The 22,160-nt window shown below is 48.0% G+C and overlaps 2 protein-coding genes, 1 non-coding gene and 1 pseudogene across 4 annotated transcripts; 3 read left to right on the top strand and 1 right to left on the bottom strand.

Moving 5' to 3' along the window:
- Positions 1-524: 524 nt before the first annotated feature.
- Positions 525-2,531, top strand: LOC112886040 (40S ribosomal protein S12-like). Of its 2 annotated transcripts, XM_025951790.1 has the most exons (5): positions 525-628; positions 713-758; positions 1,543-1,834; positions 2,116-2,181; positions 2,273-2,531. In XM_025951790.1, exons 2-5 carry the CDS (start codon positions 754-756, stop codon positions 2,330-2,332), a joined length of 423 nt encoding a protein of 140 aa, XP_025807575.1. In that variant the 5' UTR covers positions 525-628; positions 713-753; the 3' UTR covers positions 2,333-2,531. The 2 variants fall into 2 exon arrangements, with proteins under 2 accessions (XP_025807575.1, XP_025807576.1); XM_025951791.1 differs by having other exon boundaries at positions 621-758.
- A 1,056-nt stretch (positions 2,532-3,587) lies between these two features.
- Positions 3,588-3,669, bottom strand: TRNAS-CGA. Its single transcript has one exon. It is a non-coding gene; the product is annotated as a tRNA-Ser (tRNA).
- Positions 3,670-6,623: 2,954 nt separating this feature from the next.
- On the top strand, positions 6,624-8,815 carry LOC112887650 (annotated as a pseudogene).
- Positions 8,816-10,689: 1,874 nt separating this feature from the next.
- LOC112887239 (peroxidase 2-like) lies at positions 10,690-13,803 on the top strand. Its single transcript, XM_025953366.1, has 4 exons — positions 10,690-10,938; positions 11,035-11,229; positions 11,335-11,497; positions 13,067-13,803. Exons 1-4 carry the CDS (start codon positions 10,690-10,692, stop codon positions 13,420-13,422), a joined length of 963 nt encoding a protein of 320 aa, XP_025809151.1. The 3' UTR covers positions 13,423-13,803.
- Positions 13,804-22,160: the final 8,357 nt, after the last annotated feature.

Raw genomic sequence — 22,160 nt, 5'->3', positions numbered from 1 at the left:
GTCGTGGTATTAGACCTTCTCCAACAAAGCCACCTCTGCTAGCTTATAGTAGTCCAACTCACCGTTTTGCTTACATGGAAGAAATAGAAGGTGAGGAGAGAGAGTGTGTTATCTATTCTTCAAGAGCTAGCTCGTAGAGGAAAAGTGGACAGCCTACTTTATTAATGAGAGAGAGATTGTGGGACCTAAGATGCTTTGAATAATTTGCTATAAGATAGATCAATGGAGAAGTAATCTTTTTTTTCCGTCTCTTACATGAGATGGACAAGCTTTGAGCTTGTGTGCTAGCTCAACCTTTGCAGGTGGTCTTAGAAGCCGTAGTACGGCAGAAGCCAGTAAATTAGTGCGGTTCCGGAGGAGACGACGAAATGACGACATGGTTCAAATACTGGGCCGAAAACGGCCGTGTAGGAGGCGAGACGACACGGGTCGGGGGTGCGGGCTGAATGCTGCTGCTCAACAAGATCCAATGGTGCAGGCCCGGACCGGGAAAACATTATTAAACCCACTAAGGCCCAGAAGGCCCGGCTGAAATATAAGTCTACCACGTCCCAGCCGTCACCTTCCATCCCCTCGCGAAAACCCTAGCAGCTCGGCGCCGCCTCCGCTCTCCAACCCCTCGCCTCAGGTGGCGGCGCGTTCCTTTACCCTCCCCCTTCCCCAATCTCCCTCGTTAATCGCCCCTGACGTTCATTACGCTTGCTTGCTCCAGGTTTTCCCTTCGCGGTCGGCCAGGTCCTCGGAGCGCGGGAGATGGCGTAAGTTTCTCCCTCCGAAATCTTTGTTTCCCTGAGCTGATCCTTCTAGCTGGTTCGCGTTCACCTTCAACCGTTGCTGGATCTTGTGATGTTATCCTGCTCGCTTCAAGATTTACGGGGTCATGACTTGATGGATCAGTTTGATTTTACTCTTGGATCAGTTTGATTTTACTCTGTGCTTTGTGCGGCATCGGATGAAATGGTTGCCGTTAGTGGTTGGTCTCCTTTCCCAACGATTTGATGCATGTGCCGTCATGGTGTAGTCGTGTAAGGGTAAGTTAGCTCGCTGGTGGTGTTGATCTAGGGAGCAACGTTTCGGGCGGAGGGCATCGATGTTTTCTAGTTTTGTTCAGTTGATTTATATCGTGAATCCCACCATTTTTACTGTTTTAGTGATTCACGATGGGATAATAGCTGCTTATCTTGATGTAGCAGAAAACTGAAATGGTTGTAGGTTACATCCTGTATGTAACTCAGACATGATAAATTAGACTTTGTTTTCTGTTGGGTAATAGGACCAATAGGGGCAGGTTAAGGTTATTGTAGTTCCTAGTAGATAGGTCGAGAATTCAACTAACTTTGCTTTACACTTCCTGGCATTATGCTCTCTTGCTTTTGATGACTAGTTTGGCCCAAATGCAAATAACCTATAATTATCTTGCCTTTTGAGCTGTATACAATTGAGATTTGCTCCCATCCTCTGGGGTTTTGTTAGAGATACTACTAATATTTAAGTCTGTTCAGGCCCTGCTCATCAATTGACCATGATTTTCTGCATTGGCAGGGATCAGGAGACCCCGGTTGCAGTTGAGGCACCTACCCCTGTTCTTGGGGAGCCGATGGACTTGATGACTGCTCTGCAGCTTGTCATGAAGAAGTCTGGTGCCCATGATGGCCTCGTAAAGGGTCTTCGTGAGGCTGCCAAGGCCATTGAGAAGCATGCTGCTCAGCTCTGCGTGCTTGCTGAGGACTGTGACCAGCCTGATTATGTCAAGCTGGTGAAGGCTCTCTGTGCTGAGCACAACGTTCACCTGGTTACTGTGCCTAGTGCTAAAACTCTTGGCGAGTGGGCAGGGGTGAGTTAAAGGATGCTACCTTAGAAATGCACTCTGTTTAACTTTGCGTTGATCTCTAGTGTCCATGCAGATTATTCAGATAATGATTTACATTTCTGTCTAATGTTAATGCCACAGAATACAAAGGATTTCGGAATGTTCATGTGCCCATACATTCTGTTTTAATTGTACTTCAATTTATCATAAATTTATTGAGCATGCCATTCTCCACCTTGCTTTGTATTGGTCAGTGTTTGTTGCATTTCTTGAATTGTAATAACGTTCATCTTTGGTCCTTGCAGCTTTGCAAGATTGACTCCGAGGGCAAGGCAAGGAAGGTTGTAGGCTGCTCATGTGTGGTTGTCAAGGTAAAAAATTGATTTCCTACTGTACTACTTCAAGTGACTATTCTGGTTTATACTGGAAAAGTGAAATTTTTGGCTTTCTTTGGATCACCAGGACTACGGCGAAGAATCAGAGGGCCTTAACATAGTGCAGGAGTACGTCAAGTCGCACTAGATACAGTGTGTTTCAGTATCTACATTTTAGGCCTGAGTTTGAAATTGTGCTTGGTTTCTGGGCTTGCTAGGAGATAGAACAATTTTCAAGTGCAAGCCAAGATTGATGTGAACGATCTGGATATCTTAACTCTTGTTTTAAGTGCTGTGTCATCTGCTTTTAATACAAATCTCCAAGAGCTGGTATTCTTGCTTGTTTCTTCTTTGTTGTCATTCCTTGTTTATTTGTGCCTACGCCTGTTAGATGCTGCTGCGCTCGTTTGTGGATGGCCGTTTGATACAGAAATTGTGGGGGCGCTTTTGATGTGAGGGCTTGGTTTTGCTTGCGTATTGTTGCGGCGTACCTGGGTTGCTCCTTAAACGATATGGCACACTTATTAGTTAAGCAGCTAGGAAGATGTATTTGATTCTGAGGCGATGGATCTTGAATATTAGTATATTACTTTCTACTCTTTTTGATCGGCCATTGTGTGATCACCTCATGGTTTGCGACATGAATCTTTCCAGCTAAACATTAAAGTTTGAGTGCCATTTAATGGCGAAATGAGCATTCTTTTGACCATTAAGCCTGGAGCTAATTACAGGCTACTGCACTCTTTGAAGTCTGAAGCACGATGCAGCTGGGGCCGAAACTAGTGTCCATTGTTCCGTTCGAGGAATCGAGGTCCACGAAACGCTTGCTCATGCTCAGTCTGCACGTACGACGACGAGGATCCATCCATCTGCCGTATATACGCGGAAGCACTTCTGTCCTTTCGTTTTGCGGAAAGAATAATGCTTGGCTTCATAGTCCCTTTCGAAGCAAACACAGCAAAGCCGGAGCCCGGAGGCCATGGTACCCTACCGTCGTACAGCTCCGCTCAACATCAAGGAGGAGGCCCCCGTCAACTCCGAAGCTGCAGCAGATCTCCTCATCGGAGGAGGGGGCTACAGCAGGATGGCTCTCAGGAGTCAGGCCCAGGTGGTTGACTTTCTCAGCGACTCCGACCACCGATTGGGTGTAGGGAGGAGGTGAGGATGGCCTCAAGTTTTGGCCTCCTCGAACAACAAGGTTGGTGGCGCCCGAGGTAGGCTGCGACGCAGAGCTTCGTCGAGCCAATGGCAGTCGGCATCAAGCGATGTGCCCTTCTCTGTTTGCCCCGTCTTCTCTCCTCCCGTAGCTGGACAGGTGGCAGGCACGGGGAGTAGCGACTCGGAGGCGGATTAGATCCGTCCCTATTTCCGAATGCCGAGATCGGGGAGGAATAAAAAAAAATCGTCGACAGCAGGATTCGAACCTGCGCAGGCAAAGCCCAACAGATTTCGAGTCTGTCTCCTTAACCACTCGGACATATCGACGTTCTTGTCAAGGGAGGTAACTATATTCTATATCACGTGTATCAGGTTAGGAGCCCTGCCGTCCAGATGCAAAGCCTAAGCACCGGCTTACGCAGGCCAACTGTTCCCATACACGCATGCACGTTAGAGCCACCCGTTCGCACTCTTTTTGTCCCATCCCTCTTTTCTCCGAGGTGGGTGGCGACGTCGCCGGGCCCGGGGACACTCGAGGCCCCGCCATGCATGTGCGGTCGTCGGCCCCGGCAGCAGTTCCGAGGAAAAGAGGGCACGCGACAACGACCCCTCCTGGCCCCCTTTCAACGCCCTATAGTTTTCCTGCTGCACCGGTCATCCATCCATCGTCTTCAGTTCTGATGGACTGTGGCGGTGACAATGTATGTGGCATCGACAGGGTTTTGCTTGCAGGATTCGGAGCCAATTAAGGGCGTGATTGGTTGGGTGTATTCCCCGTGGGGTGCACCATTGCCGTGTTTGTTTGGTTCGCTGGCCTCCCTCCCGAGCCAGTCTCGCGGGGTGCAAGATTCCTCTTGCAGCTTGGCTCCCATGATACGCCCAAATCGAGCTTCTCCTCGGGGCCAGGCTCCGCTCGTGCAGGCGACGGCTCCCGGCGTGCAGCGGCCAGTGCGGGACAGGCATTTTACACTGAAATTTCCATGCATCCATGCAACCAATCACTAGCTCAATGCAGCCTGGCTCAAGCCATCCTAGCAACCAAACATGCCGCCCTTGCATGTGAAGGGCCTGGTTGTGGGGAGCCTGGTTCTGCCAAGCAATGCAGGCTGGGCACATCCTGAAACCAATCAGGCCCTAATTGATTCAGTTCTTCAGTGTCCAACTGACCCGGTCTCTCTACCGAGATCGTCCTGTCACCTGGGTTTCTCCTCGACCGATCATCTCCATGTGACAATCTCTCCCAATGTTCAGTTCCTTTGCCTCCTCCTCCTCCATCTGATCTAGGCTTTTCGCTGAATGATGTCTCGTTTCCCTTTCATGTTACATACAGCTTCATTTTTTTTTCCTTTCTCGCTTTATCCGTGCCGTTTTTGTGGACTGCTAATACTAAGCGCTGCTTGCTTTTGTGTCGGGGCATGGAGCATAAAAGCCACAGCACGAAGACCAAACCGAGATTTCCCTAACAAATCTCCAGCCCGTCCGCTCCGTACGACGGCGTCCTGGGTACTCGCTTGTAGTGGAACGCCCACTCCCGAGAAGATAGAAGAAAGTGGCCAGGCTCAGGCCAGGGGATTAGTTGCAGTGACGCACCGGCGTGCACGTTCTTGCGGTTCGTAATCTAATCGTGCGATTAGGGAGCTAGAACGAGGCACCGGCTCTAGCTTACGAGAGGAGCTCCCATTCATGCTGCTACCCGCGGCTAAAGCACGGCCGCCTTGGCGATGGCGTGCCCGAGTCCTGAGATAGTGGAAGCTGCACTTCGGAATATATTCTCCCCGCTCATCACTTCTTTGGAGGCAATGCAAGATCACCAAGATCTGAGAGGTTAGCTAGGCCTCATTGTTCTATTCGAAATGGTGGCCTAGCCAGCTTGGGTAGATGATGCCGTCGTTCCTGAGGCTGTGGAGACAATACACAGCGGGGCTGGTACCACTAGGGTAAAAAAAAATGGAGACTTCATGGCTGCCTAGCCGTCATTTACCATTGATCATTCATCCAAGAAGTTGAAAAGATACGAGGCCCTACACTTATTAGTTGCAAGTATGTAGATAAGACGGTTACCACGATAGGCGCCGTCAGATTTTTTACAGACCCCTGCAGTACTGCTACCGATCATCCAGTCCGACACCGCTTTTTCGGCGGATCTGATGTTTTCTAAGAGGATCCTAAGTGGGATTTCCACATGCATGGCATGGGATTCCTGCAGCACAGACACACTACACTCCGATCCGGGCATCTCACTATTGGTCATTCTCCGGGTACTGTTCACTTCGTCTCTGGGACGACGACCGAAGAGCATGACCTGTCTGTACCTGAGGAGATCATGACCATCATGCCGAACAGCTCGGTTTTACGCATTGAAACTTCCAGTTGAGACTTGAGAGTTGGTTAGGAGTTGGGGACCTGGGGGTACCCATCCATGCAATGCACTGACTTCCCCAGACACGGCTAGTGGCATGTTGGAGAGGCCTGATGCCTCCCACGACTGAAGACTCGTTGAGTCATTATCCTTCGGCGAGCAGCAGCTGGGACAGCCTCAGGCTGTCCGCGCATACTCGGGCATCATGGTAGAGCAGATGAAGCCAATGCCGCTGGATCATAGATTATTGCCGTGTCCTTTATTTCCATGTGGTTTCCCAGATGATCCACCGGGCTGTCCGGCCCCTAGGGCCCCGGCTGCCTCGGAGCCTCGAAACGCCATGCCTCCCTGTCCGAGTATCGACAATGCCATGCATCTCTTGTTGCTTTTGCTCTCCTTCTTCTTTTCTCCTACGTTTTTTTTTCTTTTGCTGTCCGTTTGCTTGCCCATTCTGTCTGTGTCTCTGTGAGCTGAGCTCGCAATCACCTTGCAGTTGCAGACTGGCACCGCACCATTCCCGAGGTTGAAGATGACAAGATGTGGCCATGATTCCTCGCAGGAGAGGAGAGAGCCAATTTACGGCAGCTGCACGAGTAGATGAGTGAATGTCCCGACCTGTGACCTGCATATAATTTCAGACACTGACTCTCAAAATCTGATCAGATCCTGCACAAGGGACCAGGCCTCACACCTTTTCATGCTGCTAGCTTTCCTCCCTTTCCCTTTGTTTGGCTCTTTATTTGCCTTTTCTTTCTCCCTTCCACCCTCTGGAATCATTTTCCTCCTCCTCCCCCTACGACGGAACTGCGTGCATGATGGAGGTCCCTTTCCTTGCGGTGCCCATTTCCCAAACACGATTTCATCAGGGTGAGCGTCTTGCTTTGCAGCTAGCCCTGCCCGGCTGCCCCGGTGCCATCCCGTCCACTGTTGAGGAGGCCTCACATGTTCTCTGTGCAAGGGGTGGCAGCTCACCCCCTGCGTGCTCTCTTTTTGTTCTTCCACCTTTCGCTTTTGCTGCTGCCGTCCTCTTGGCCCCTGCACAATGCCTGAATGCCACACCTTCGCCATGGCCCCAGTCGGATCTCCTTCCATTTAAGATGGGAGACACTCCATTGCTCGTCCTCTCCCAAGTCTCCAGGGCTCCAGGTCCAGGGTATCGAGGTAGATGAGGCACCGGAAAACAGCCTGCTCCACGGAAGTTCTAGCGCTAAAGGTGAGTTTCTTTTGCCTGCAGTATACGTACTCCGCAGATCAGGTTCAAGAATGAGTGGGTATTGTACTTGTTCAGATTTCAGACTTTTCTCGGTTTATCTGCTGCTACTATTCTCTGCCATTTCCTTTTCGCCGTGCTTTTCAGCTTTACACTTGATGACAATTCGGCAATAGCACAAAGCCACAAAAAGGAAATGAATGGTAGAAGATACTGAGCGAGGGTGCATTTGTGAGGTTTTCAGTGTGAGTTGTTTCGATCGTCTTTCTGAAACTTCCCTGGATGAACAGCATTGGGAAGAGCAAATCGTTCCAGCACAGAATGCGTGAGTGCGTGGTGTGGTGCCATTGCCGTTCCCCGTTGTTGTTCGGATTGCCGAACCACATGACCACAATGCTAAACCCAACAACCCCTGCCTGCAGGAAAGAACAGGAACGGGAGGAACAAACCATGCTGCTGCATCTTTCCTTTTCCTTCTTTTTTTTTTTCGTCTTCTGTCTTCACATGTAGAACGTGACATGTCTTTCACAAGCCTCACATGCAATCTGCCAGGAGATAAGACGGCCTCCATTCCTTAACCGCCTCTGATGCCTGCATTTCCTCTGCCAGGACAGGGGGTGCTCTGCCTCTGATCAGGAGCTCCGCGGCGCGTCCCAGTAGAGGAGCCATGAGCAGCTTCGCGGGGCAGAGGTCGAGGCCGTGGGTGGGGATGGCGGGCGCCGGCGCCGCGTCGGAGCCCGCGGGCGACAGCGTCGCCAGGGATGACGCCGCGGCGGCCTCGTCCATGAGGGGCGCGGGCGGCGCCGCCGACGCGCCCACCAACGCCAGCGCCATCTCCTTCGGCTTCGCGGCCACGGCCGTCCTCGTCTCCATGTTCCTCCTCATGGCCATCTTCGAGCACCTCATCAAGCCCGGCCTGGCTTCCTCCTCGTCGTCCTCCTCCCCGCGCACCGACGACGACGGCGGCGAAGGCCGCGGCAGGGGGCGCCTGCCCCCGCCCGCCTGCACCACCACCGCGACGCGTCGCCGGACAAGCTCGGTCACCCGCCCAAGGTACAGTACCTGCATTGGCGCATTGCTACTGCTCCCCTCTCGTGCTCCCACTGCGCTGCCACTGTTCCCTCCCCCCTCTCGTGCCCGACCGCTCGTGCGTTCGGTTCACGTGCGCCGTGCCCGGAGGAAGTGACGCGACGCGCCCTCTCTCCTCGGTCCACCGCACTCCACACTCGTGTCCATGTACTGGTAGTCTAGTACTGTGCGCTCGTGCACGGCCGAGCGCGCAGGCAGGCAACGACGAGGCGACGTGGCGTGCGAGACCTGAACTGCTCGCCGTTTTTTTTTTGTTGCGTTGCAGGTGGACGACGACCCCGTGGCGGCGGCGGCGGACCTGACGGTGCTGATGCCGGGGCACCGGTACCCGACGTTCCTCGCGCAGCCGGCGCCGCTCGCGCCGTGCCCCAGGGAAGGCGTGCGCTGGCCTCCCCATGACCACGAGCATCGCCATTCATTCCTGCCGCCATGATTCCTTTCCTTTTCCTCCTTTCTGTGTACAGAGTGTAATGTGTAAATGCAGGGCGTGCAGCAGATTGGTCTGTCGGAATGCAAATTCGCAAGGCGAATGTTGGCGTGCTGGGCCTACGGGTCTATGGCTGCTTCTTTGTTCATGAGGAGGCTTCAATGGCCCATTGCAAATGCGTCGTAATTTCAGGAAAGCAAGAAGTCCTTTCAAGCCCCTCAACTATCGACTATGATTTTAAATCGCCGGCTAAACAGGTGTCGTTATGGTTGTCGTTATGGTGTTTAGCAGACTATAGCCAGTATTTAGTGGGCTAAATGCCATAGCAGCTGCACTTCCTAGCAGCTATAGCCGGCTATTTAAAATCTTGCTATCAACACAATCTGATTTACCCCCTCAACCGAAAAACCGCATATTCACCGTCCCCAACTATTGAAACCGTCCAATTTACCTCTGTCAGTGGTTTCGAAATCAGCTATAGCCGGCTATTTAAAATCTTGCTATCAACACAATCTGATTTACCCCCTCAACTGAAAAACCGCATATTCACCATCCCCAATTATTGAAACCGTCCAATTTACCTCTGTTAGTGGTTTTGAAAGGTGATTTTGCCGACGTGGCGCCATATCAGCGGTCTTACGTAGGGCCACATCAACCACGAGAGGTTAAATTGGACTGAGTTGGTAGTTCAAGGCGCCAACAGAATTTTATCAAAAAAATATTATATAATATTATTTTAGAAAATATATGTAATTAAAAATTCTGAAATCTGGTTTAGTCTCCGAAAATTCATTTTAGCTCACAAATATATGAAACTAGTTTTTTTTCTAAAATCATGCTCTATTTGTAGCATCCAGTTGAAAATTATTGAAATCCTATGGTCATACTTTAATAATTTTTTCTAAAAGTTGGTTCGTATTTATTGCAAGTGGTCCCAACTTATTTATTATCATCTCCTATATCGTTTGAGGCTCAATTTCAGACGAGCTAAACGATCCGAGTTGAAGTTGACTTTCGTTAAAAACGCCTAATTTTAATTTAAAAATAAAAATAATTTTATCAAAGTATTTTTGAAAGAAGTATGAAACTACTTTTTCATATTTCTATGATGAAACTAGATTTAGGAATTTTAATTGCATATATTTTCTAAAAAAGATATTTTTGTAACTTTTTTTGATAAAGTCTAGTTGACCACCTTAAACTATCAACACGGTCCAATTTACCCCATGTGGCTGATGTGGCGCTACATAGAATTGTTGATATAGCGTCATGTTGGAAAAATCGCCTTTCGAAACCGCCGAGGGGGGATAAATTAGATGATTTCAATAGTTGGAGGTGTTGAATTTCTGGTTTTTCGGCTGAGAGGGATAAATTAGATTGCGTTGATCATTAAGGGAGGTTGGAGAGAATTTTTCCTTCAGGAAATTTCTATTGCCTTGTTGGATTAGTTCACGCTAGTTAGCCCATGAAGATGGCCCATCCGCTGGGCCATTTGAGCTTAGTCCACCTCTACCTCTACGACGCAAGCACCGACGTCCTGCTCCGCAAGCATGGCGGCTGAACAGAAACAGAATTGACCTCCAAGCCTCTCGCTGACCCGGCGACTCCATTGGCCGTTTCCTTCCTCGCAGCTGGAGGCCTGGTTGGTCGCCGACGTGCATCAGCACAAGTGCGGAGCACCGCGGAGCCCACTGGCACCATCCACTGCAGTTTCATTCCAATGGAAGAAACGGCAAAGGATTTGAATCATTTGATCGCTCGAGCACCTGTCCGCTTTTCCACGCCTCGCAGGCGCGGCGAACACCCCGCCCACAGCGAATCACTGGCCTCGCCGCGACCCTGTCTCCGCGCGCGCGGCCGCCATCGTCCACCACCGCGCTCCAGCTAGCGAAGAGTGCATCCGCGGCAACCGCGTGTGGAGGAGGAGGAGGAGGTGCGCGCGCGCGCGACAGCCGCCGTACGTGCACTTCGTCCCCACCCCAGTACGGAAACCGATAGCTCCAAGCTGTTGACATTGCTCCGGTGTGAGGAACATGTCAAACGGGCAACCCCGATCCGGCCCGTTCCCGGGAAAAGTCCGCGCGCGCCAATGGCTCGTCGGGGCTATAAAACCCTCCCGCGTCCAGCCGTTCCACTCGCACCCATCAGCTCTCTCCCATCAGTCTGCAGCAAGCAAGAACCACCAGAAGCAGCTAGCAGCTAGCACAGTCTTTTTTTTTTAGAAAGACCGCAGCTAGCACAGTCAGTAGCCGGTCCCTAGCCATGGCCGCTTCCTCAGCGTTGGTGTTGGCGGCGCACTGCGCCGTGTTGCTCATGCTCGCCCTGGCTGGAGCCGCTCACGGCCACCCTCCTAGTAGCGCCGCCGGCTCGGCGCTGAGCTCCGCGTTCTACGACGCGTCATGCCCCGGCGCCCACGACGTCGTCCGCCGCGTCATCCAGGACGCGCGCGTCTCCGACCCGCGCATCCCGGCCAGCCTCACCCGCCTCCACTTCCACGACTGCTTCGTCAACGTGAGCGCCGTTCCTCGCCACTGACCGATCGATATTCACGCAGCCGGATTATCGCCTCATGTACTGATGACAACCATGTTGCCATGTTGGTTTCAGGGCTGCGACGGCTCGCTCCTGCTCGACGACGACCTCCCGGCGATCGAGACCGAGAAGACCGTGCCCGCCAACGATAACTCGGCGCGTGGCTTCGAGGTCGTGGACGACATCAAGAGCGCGCTGGAGGAAGCGTGCCCCGGCATCGTCTCCTGCGCCGACATCCTAGCCCTCGCCGCCGAGATGTCCGTCGAACTCGTAAGCATCCGAAGTTCCGAACGCTCTTCCATTTTGATCAATCCGCGTTGACTCTATATCCCTTGCCTGACGAGAACACTGACGGGATCATGGATCGGCGTGCAGGCTGGAGGACCACGCTGGAGGGTGCTGCTGGGCCGGCGAGACGGCACGGCGACCAACATCGAGAGCGCCAGAAACCTGCCCAACTTCTTCGACCCCCTGGACGTCCTGCAGGAGAAGTTCAGAAACGTCAACCTGGACGACACTGACCTCGTCGCCCTCCAAGGTAACAATCGTGCTCGTGGTGCAGGAGGGGAGTGGGGGAATTACATAATTCTAAAATCCTAGTCTATAATATAATTTAAAATATATAATCTAGATGTGCAATTAGAGTTTAATTAATATAAAAATCTGATTAAAATTTTTTGCAAACTATAGCCAATCCTAATAATTCTAGCAAGATATTACACAAAAATATAAAGGTACACAAGATTGCAATAAGAAATACGGAATCTTACATAAAAATATGCAAAAAAAGGAAGGGGACGAGAGGAAGCAAACTCTCGACACAAAGATTTATCCCGTGGTATCGGTAGGCATAAAACCACCTCTAGTTCATGTTGTTGAATCACTCGCTGAGAGTTCTACTTCCCGGTCACCGAGTCTCTTCCGGAACTATTCTTGACTCGCCACCAAGGCTCTCGCTAAGTCCCCGATCACCTCGATGCCGTCTCCACTAAGGACCTTCTTCATGAAGGGGGGTCTCCACGTCCCCTGCACAAAACCGTCGTCGCCGCTCCACACCAAGCCGGGGTGTCGATGACTTGCTGGCGAGCCACCAAGACTCCAAGGGGACGGCACACCGAGATACAACTTGTCACTCGAGAACCAACACATAAGGCAGCAACACCTTACTCTCTCACTCTCTCTAGAGCTAATCCTATCACTAATACTCTTAAAGCTTGTGCTAAACCTAAGGATGTGATCAATAAGCTCTTGGATGGCTTGGAGAATTTCTTCCTAAGTGTGAGTAGCTTATCACGAACTCCAGCAGCCTCAAATGACCCGAGGTGAGATCTTATATAGGCTAAAGATCCATTCCTAGCTGTAATATGCTTTTCCCTGAAAAGCATAAAGCGTCGATTACCGATCGGTTTAACCGGTCATACTCAGCCTGCCTACTGGCCGTTGAACTCCAATTGCCATCCTCTGTTGACGTCATTGCACCGATGCAATGCACTAACCGTCGGTTTAACCGGTGCTGAAGACTTTGTTTGGAAATCCTTCTGCACCAAAACATGCATACTGAGTAACCACAACACGCTTGCACCGACGTCTTGTTTTGCACCATCGATTTAACCAGTGGATCTGTCATTTCTCCACTTGATCATCATATCATTTCTCATTGCACCGACGCCTCCATTCTTATATCGTGGGTTCAACTGGTGCAACAGGATTCTTCTAAACTTTATCGTTATTTCGACTACCAATGCACCGGCCCGGTATCTTCTAGCACCATCGGTTCAACCGGTCCTTTAAATGTTTCTACCACTTGTCCAAATCATCACTGCGATTATTTAGGCATCTAGACAGCTATTTGGACCATCTTCTATACGGATTGGATTTCATCCATGGAATCTAGAAATCCTACGAACTTGAACTTATAACTCATTAGTCCTATTGACTATATTGTCACATAATTACCAAAATCACAATCATAGTCTAACGGGCCCATTTTTCTTACAAACCTATCTACTTACTGAAGCAACACGTTTCAGCAGATACAGTGGAAACCTTGCTACATGATTCATGGACTAGCACGATGTCACTAATTCCAACACAATTCCTACTTCAGGTGCACACACATTCGGCAAGGTGCAGTGTCAGTTCACGACGGAGAACTGCACGTCCGGGCAACCTGAGGGTGCACTGGAGAACCTGGACAAGGCCACACCCAAGGTGTTCGACAACAAGTATTACGGCAACATCTTGCAGGGCCGCGCGCAGCTCCCATCAGACCAGATTATGCTGTCGGACCCTGCCGCGGCGGCGACTACTGCTCCCATTGTTCATCGGTTCGCAAGCAACCAAAAGGATTTCTTCAGGAACTTCGCGGCATCCATGATTAAGATGGGAAACATTAGCCCGCTGACAGGGAAGGATGGGGAGATCAGGAAGAACTGCCGGAGGATTAACATCAAAGGCTACTGAAAACTTGGATTTGATTCGATTGGTTTCATTTTTTATAACCAAATGTGACGCTCGTGTTCTCTTTTGATTCCATTTCTCCTATTTTACCATAAGTGTTCCTTTTTTTCATTTTGGAAAGCAAATGTAAAAAAGTTCTTACACGGGTCGTATGCCCATTTCGAGAAAATCGAATAGCAATATATATTTTTCTTTATGAAAGGTCATATGCAAGCGAGAGTTTCTCTCGACATTATCGATCTCTTCAACATGTGCATAAGGAGTTCCCTGCCTAATTATGTAAGATTTCTAGAAAGGAGATCCGACAAAATACAATTGTATATATCTACTTCCTTTGTCCTAAATTATAAGTCGTTTTGATTTTTTCTAGATATATATATTTTGTTATGCATATACATATATGTTATGTCTAGATGCATAGCAAAGACTATGATTAGAAAAGTTAAATATTAATAATTTGGGATGGAGGGAGTAGATGGCAACCAGCCTTAAAATCTGCTGCAAGGAGTGGTGTGCTATTTTAAGATTCAAACTCTCGGATTATGTTTCAAACTGAATTATCCAATTTAAAAGCCATCTGAACCTGTTATTATTTACATTTTTATATTTTAAGTTAAGATTTTTATTGCAAACATTTTTATTAGATGATTCTGACCCTTAGCACTATACTGTTCCAACAAATCTTGATTAGGGGCACACCAACTCCAGAACATTTGTCCAAGCATACATGCACCGACAATTGACAACAAGAGTGTAACATCGAAGATGCTTTTGGCTTAAGCTAGTTACTTCGTCTCTTCGAGATCTTGTGATGAAATAGAGGTGGCTAGGGTAAATTTGGATGACAACTGTCATTAGAGACAATAGGGACCTTATAGTCATGACTCACAAAGTGGACGACTTCCTTCCTTCTTCTTCTCTATTACCATCTTTTGTCGACCCCGTATTCTTCTCACCCCAATAAGTTTGTACCTCCGCTATTATCCCTCTATCACTCCTCCACCATCTCCTTTCATCTCCTTTGCCCTTGCGCCGCTCTCCTCTCTCATCTTGCATGGCTGGTATTTGGATTTGACACTGTTGTAAACACATGACCCAAGTTAGGCCACACTGCCTTCTTGCTGTGTTGATACCAGTACCACCTCCACCTCCCATCACTAGTGACACCCTGCCACACCTCGTCACCATTGATGAGCCGCCCTACCCGGTGACCTCGAGGCTAACTCTAAATTATCCAATCCTGTATGTCTGGATCCCCTAACCCTAATCGAGCAGGGGTGATGTTATGATATATGGCTAGAAATAAGATATTTCCTCCATATTCCAAACTATAGATCATTTTGGTTTTTTAGGTATATAGTTTTTTCTATGTACCTAGACATAGCGTAGACATAGCATATATCTAAGTGTATAGAACATACTATATACTTAGAAAAGTTAAAACGGTTTATAATTTGGAATGGAGAGAGTAAGTGAGAAGACAAAACGCCTGATATGCCAGTCCCACGGTGAGATGGATGGCAGTTGATGGCATGTTAGAGAAGACCCTTTTATGTTGTTGACCAACTAGGAACTGATCGGCTCTTTCTCGTATCTGCAAGCAGGTTGTACGGCGGACACTTGACCTTCACAAAAGATGTATTGTCTCTTTTTATTTCTACTACTTCGTCCATTTGTCTTACAAGATATTTTATTTTGGTAGGGTTGCAAGACGTTTATGATGACTTTATTAATGTTAAGACCTACCAATCCAGTTGTTCGGATATGCTTGCAAGTGTGCATGCACACGTTTGTATGAGCCAATGTGCAAGTACATATGTGTCTGAAGTCTGTACTGTCTTTGACTGTTTAGCGAAGACTTTGTTATAAAGAAACGAAATATGCTTTTAATTTCTAATGAAGAGGGTATTATGTTTTCTAGTACTCACTTGATTTATCTTTATAAGGTGTATTTCATTTTGATAGGATAAGGAGGCGACCAATTGTTACTGTACTTAAATATTTTTATTAAAAATAATGTTAGTAGGTTCATACTTAAAAGTATTATTATTATATTTTTGGAAAAATTTCTTATGTGCCATTGGTATAAAACTTAATCCTCAATCTGCCACCTGTACCATTAGTCTTAAACTGTAATCCTTTCAGTGCCACGGGTGTTTGCTTCCATTAGCATCCACGGTCAGAGAACCATCCAAATGCCAAAATTGCCCCCGTCATTCCCAAATCGCAGTAACAAGCGGCGAACGAGATGACAAGCGGCGGCTCCCCATCAATCTCTAATTGCTGCCCTCCGCCAAATCGACGACGACCAAACGAGCGGCACAGCGAGGAAGGAAGTGATGGTGCTGGATCCTAGATTCCTAGTATGCCATGGCATAGAGTGTGTGGAGAAGGAGAACATCCGTGGCAATCTGGTGACCTATGCACCGGACATCGCTCCCTAGTACGAGCACGTGGAGCAGCACACCATACTCCAGCCCGTGTTCCCGAGCTCGGCGACCAGCTGCTGTCCATCAAGGTTCTCCGCTTCATCGAGGAGTTCAACGGTGTCAGCGTCGCCACAGACATCAAGGGCGGAGCTAGAGAAGAATTGAGGGGGTGCGGCACTTCATAACATATCTATAATATTCAACGAAATATGGTAAAAATTTAAAGATGATAAGAGATTATAAATTTTTTCTGGGTGCGGCCGCATCCACAACCTACAACCTGGCTCCGCCCCTGACGGACATCAAGCGGAGATGCCGGCCCGGCGACCCGTAGCTCAAGCCGTGGCAACTGGCAGCTGCCCTACCCAGCTGCCGTCATGCCCATTAGCATCGCGCGCGTGGTAATGGTGATGCCTCTCCACCACCATGGAGACCGCTGATGCTCTTCCTGAATTGGGTGGTGGTGGCGTTCTGCTTGGATTTGCTCTGCTCGTGAAACCAGTGAAGTTGTGTCCAACCATCAATGAAATTGGGACCAACTAAAGCAAGGGTAAATAGGTCATTTTAACATGTCTGTTAGCTAAAATTACTAGGATACGGCCAACATTGGCATTAAAGAGATTAAAATTTATGAACAATGGCATTGACAAGATATGAGTTTTTTAGGTGGCAGATCAGAGATAAAAGTTTTAGCCAATGGCATATGAAAATTTGCCCTATATTTTTTGTACCACATTATTCACCAATAGATATGGGTAAGATTTTGTTCTAATGAAATGAAATACACCCTACAATTTTAAACAAAGAGAGTATAGTTTTGTACACTTTCCTTTTTGATCCTATGGCCTGCATAATGACATAAGTTAGGTTGCTCCCCATAGGTAGTGCCATAGATTAATTAGGCGTTATTATATACTAGGTTTGTACCCGTGCGTTGCTATGGATAACAAATAAATGTAGTATTAACCCAAAGTTGTTTGCCCGAAATTTATTATACTATCAAGAGTATGTAAAATACAACTCGAGCACTCCCTCCCATAGAAATATACATTTAAGCATAATGTCAGTTGGGAGAGCACCATAGAAGTTCAATCCAGCACTATTGCAAACTTCCATGTGTACTACTTAAACATTTAACCGATCTTATTTGGCAAAAGACTGCAGACATGAATTACAGGAAGACAACACACAAAAGCCAACCAGAGCAAAATGGACAAACACATGAATAAGTGACTTCAGCGTGCTGCCCTCAAGTAAAGCCATCACTGTGGCTTACATATTACTCATTTGGAACGGCCGAACACTTGTCGTTTATATTACTGGAGATGACATGATAATAATGTTTCCTTCAGGTAGTTCGCACAAGAAAAAAAATACAGTCATTGTAGAATACATTGACAAATTCTTTTCTTCAAAAAATATGTTGTACTGTGGATAGGCAGAACCACGGATGGGCAAACCTAGTAATCCATAGTTGAGGCTACAATTAATCTGAACCCTCCAGCTGCTCCCTTGCAACCTCCTGCACCAGCAACCCAATCTTAATTTTTATCTTATATAGTACTACTTCCTAGAAAATAAAACGTAGAACAACCGTGCTTAAGATCAATGTAGAAATTTCAAGATAAATGGACCGACAAAGTTACTAAATTTTAAGAAACTGCAGGTTTGGAGAGCTTACTGAATTTACAACACTGAGGCCTATGCATTAGGGATTACTCTCTCAAACTGCAAAAGTGCGGGCACAACCAGTTCATCGCATAATGTACTCAGCTTCACTGCATTGAACAATTTAAGTAATTACTGCACATAACTTTGGTTCAATTTTGCTCTTTTCCCTGACAAAATGACCCAAAATGTAATAATTGAGAAGGAATGACCTCTTCCAATTTTGCTCTCTTCCATGCAAGCTGTTTCTGGAAACTCTTCAGACCAAATATGACAAGATTAACAGATTCTTCACCCTTTTGAGAACTAATGATCTCTTGCTTCCTCCATGCAATTTTTTGTAGAAAAAATATAATGTTGCAAGGATTCTCATCAGTTAACGCAAAGTAAAGCATACAAGTTTCCAATCCTACATGCAGAGTAGATCTTGATTCATACATTCTCTGTAAACAGTCATTATACAAAGTGAGGAACGGTTGATTGATCAAAGACTTTACCTGAAAACATTAAATATTATGCTAACACAATTGGTTCCTCAATTCCTGTGGCAGCTCTACATCAATAAGATGGAAATAGATCAACGTATTTAAACAATGGAAACAAAGCACGGTTGCTCCTGACATAAAACATGGAACAAGAGCAATACCTCCCATTTTTCACCCAAAGATGGTGTCTTCATGATTGAGGTTGTTTCCAATGACCTCCGCAAGAACCAGCTGTAGATAGACTTGTCAAATACTTTGGATCGGCTAATGCGTGATTAGATTAGAAGTACTCCTTTGCTATTGATAAAACCGAGTCACAGAGAGATTGAGAGAGAGAGAGATAACGCACGGCATACCCTTGTGCCCTAGGGCGGAAGCGGAAGCCGACGTGCCCGCCATTGGCAGTGTAGTGCAGGAGCTCGGTGCAGTCCAGCCGTAGGCGTTCGCGGAGCGGTGGCCGGAGTCGAGGGCGCGTGTACGGGTTCGGGTCGAGGCAGGGAGCGTCGAGGTGGCCGGCGGTGATGCTTCCCGTCGCTGACCGCGCTCGACTAGATCGGTTAGGGTTTCACTGTGTCGGTGGGGTGGCGGCGGCGGCGATCCTCGTGACCCGAGCCGCTGGCCCCCACCTCCTTTTATATTGCGCGGCGCGACGGGGGCCCACCAGTTAGGGTTGAGCTGGAGCGCCCCCGATCAGGGCGCGTGGGTGAGGTAGCCCATCGGCCCGTTAGGGTCCGATGGGCTAGGAGATCAATCTAACAGTCTCCCCCTTGATCTCACCCTGTCCTTTTCTTTTACTTTTACTTTTCACATTTCGTCATAGATTTGTGTATAGAGCATGCCTCATCGTCACGATCATCTGTCGATGGATTTAGCAGCTACAATTCACGCTTCTATTCAGAAACGGATTCTTTAACCTTTTGGGCCCTTGTAGTCCGAAGATCATAGGCTATCCCTTAGCCCCATGCCGGCTACGTGTTCCTTGAACACGTTTGGTGGTAAGCCTTTCGTTAGCGGATCCGCAAGCATTTTCACTGTGCTTATGTGCTCGAGATTAATGATCTGATCTCGGACTTTATCTTTCACAACATAATACTTTATATCTATGTGTTTGGCAGCACCACTTGTCTTGTTGTTGTGAGCGTACATTACTGCGGGCTCGTTATCGCAGTACAACTGTAATGGTTTAGATATATTATCAACCATTCTCAGACCGGGTACGAACTTCTTTAGCCAGTTCACCTGCCCCGTAGCCTCATAACACGCAACAAACTCGGCATACATTGTGGACGATGTAGTGACGGTTTGTTTGCAACTTTTCCACGATATTGCTCCCCCGGCTAGGGTGAACACATATCCTGACGTGGATTTTCTGTCATCTCCTGCGTAATCTGAATCTGAGTATCCTACGATACGCAGAGATTCTGTTTTCCTGTACGTTAACATGAGGCCTTTTATTCCTTGCAAATAGCGCAGAACTTTCTTTATCAATTTCCAGTGTTCTGGTCCTGGATTACTCTGGAATCTGCCAAGCAACCCGGTAACATAAGCTATGTCAGGGCGTGTGCATACTTGTACATACTGTAAACTTCCCACAGCGGAAGCATATGGTACCAGAATCATTTGATCGATCTCATATTGAGTCTTGGGGTATTGAAATTCCCCATATCTGTCGCCCTTAACTATAGGTGCAGGTGAGGCACTGCATTTGTGCATATTGAATTTCTTTAGAACCTTTTCTATGTATGTCTTTTGCGATAGTCCTAATACCCCTTTCAGTCTGTCTCGGTGAATCTCAATTCCTAAGACGAATTTTGCTTCACCGAGATCTTTCATCTCGAAATGCGAGGATAAAACTTTTTTGTTTCTAGCAGCAGACTAACATCACTACTTGCCAGTAGAATGTCGTCCACATACAAAATTAGGAAGACGTACTTCCCATTCTTGAACTTTGCGTAAACGCAATTGTCCTCGGCATTTTCTTTAAACCCGAATTCTTTTATTGTCTTATCAAACTTCAAGTACCACTGTCTTGAAGCTTGCTTTAGCCCATAAATCGATTTCCTCAGACGGCATCCCAATTTTTCTTTGCCTTCCACGACAAAACCTTTCGGCTGTGCCATGTAGACGGTTTCATCTAAGTCCCCGTTAAGGAATGCTGTCTTCACATCCATCTGATGTAACTCTAGATCGTAATGAGCTACAAGAGCCATTATGATTCTGAAAGAATCTTTACAAGAGACTGGGGAAAACGTCTCGTTGTAATCAATTCCTTCTCTTTGTGTGTATCCTTTTGCCACGAGTCGTGCTTTAAACTTATCTATATTCCCTTGGGAGTCATATTTGGTTTTGTAGACCCATTTGCAGCCTACTGTTTTGGCTCCTTTAGGAATCTCCTCTACATCCCACACTTTGTTGGTACTCATCGATTTTATTTCGTCTTCCATAGCGTCAAGCCATTTCGACGAATGTTCACTTCTCATGGCTTCTTCAAATGAAGTGGGATCATCCTCCATTTGAATTTCTTCGCTATTATAGACTTCATAGTCATTAGAAATAGCACGTTTTCTTATTCTTTGAGGTCTCCCGTGAGCCTGAGCCTGCGGTGCCTCATCTATTTGGGGCTGTTGGTGCTCCTCTTCTTGTGCGGCAACTGGCTCGTCAGGAGCCTGATGAATGGGTTCCTCTTCCTCATTCATCGTCACCACAGAAGGAGTCATTACAGGTGTCGGCATCGCAGTGACTTGCACTGGCGGTGCAGACACAACGGGCAGCGGGAAAAAAGATTCCTGAATCACGGGATTGGGTGTATACACCCTCTTCTCCTCAAGATCAATTTTCCTTGCTGTGCCGCTCCCCCGGATCATTTGATCCTCAAGAAAAACTGCATGCCTCGTTTCTACGAATTTCGTCGATCTGTCTGGGCAGTAGAAACGAAATCCCTTTGACCTTTCTGGATAGCCAATAAAATGGCAAGATACCGTTCTTGAATCTAGTTTTGCATAGTCGGGTTAAACACTTTTGCCTCAGCAGGGCTCCCCCACACCCGCAGGTGATTTAGTGAGGGTACTCTTCCTGTCCACATTTCATACGGCGTTTTCGGCACCGATTTACTTGGAACTCTGTTGAGAATGTGAATGGCGATTTTTAGTGCCTCCATCCATAAACTCACTGGCGACGTAGAGTAACTGATCATGCTTCGCACCATATCCATTAGGGTGCGATTGCGTCTTTCAGCCACTCCGTTCTGCTGAGGCTCGCCCGGCATCGAGTACTGGGCTACTATTCCTTGTTCCATCAGAAACTTCGCAAAAAGGTCCTGGAACTTGGCCATATTGGGTATGTCGACCGTAGTATTCCCCTCCACGATCGGATCTTACGATTTTAATCTTTAAATCGTGTTGATTTTCTACTTCGGCCTTGAATATTTTAAACTTATCCAAAGCCTCCAATCTTTCTTTAATTGGATAAATGTATCCATAACGGGAATAATCGTCTGTGAATGTTATGAACGAGTCATAACCATCCACACTCTTTACATTAAACGGACCACAGATATCTGTGTGAATTATTTCTAATACACCTGTGCTCTGATACCATTGTCAAATACTTTGGATCGGCTAATGCGTGATTAGATTAGAAGTACTCCTTTGCTATTGATAAAACCGAGTCACAGAGAGATTGAGAGAGAGAGAGAGAGAGATAACGCACGGCATACCCTCGTGCCCTAGGGCGGAAGCGGAAGCCAACGTGCCCGCCATTGGCGGTGTAGTGCAGGAGCTTGGTGCAGTCCAGCCGTAGGCGTTCGCGGAGCGGTGGCCGGAGTCGAGGGCGCGTGTACGGGTTCGGGTCGAGGCAGGGAGCGTCGAGGTGGCCGCGGTGATGCTTCCCGTCGCTGACCGCGCTCGACTAGATCGGTTAGGGTTTCACTGTGTCGGTGGGGTGGCGGCGGCGGCGATCCTCGTGACCCGAGCCGCTGGCCCCCACCTCCTTTTATATTGTGCGGCACGACGGGGGCCCACCAGCTAGGGTTGAGCTGGAGCGCCCCCGATCAGGGCGCGTGGGTGAGGTAGCCCATCGGCCCGTTAGGGTCCGATGGGCTAGGAGATCAATCTAACAAGACTGACTGAGGGTCAGAGGGAATGAACAAATTCAAATGGTG

Source organism: Panicum hallii, chromosome 3, assembly GCF_002211085.1.
Source record: "Panicum hallii strain FIL2 chromosome 3, PHallii_v3.1, whole genome shotgun sequence".
Classification (NCBI taxonomy): domain Eukaryota; kingdom Viridiplantae; phylum Streptophyta; class Magnoliopsida; order Poales; family Poaceae; genus Panicum; species Panicum hallii.
Note: the sequence above shows the minus strand (reverse complement) of the source record. Positions and strands in the feature narration are given on the sequence as shown.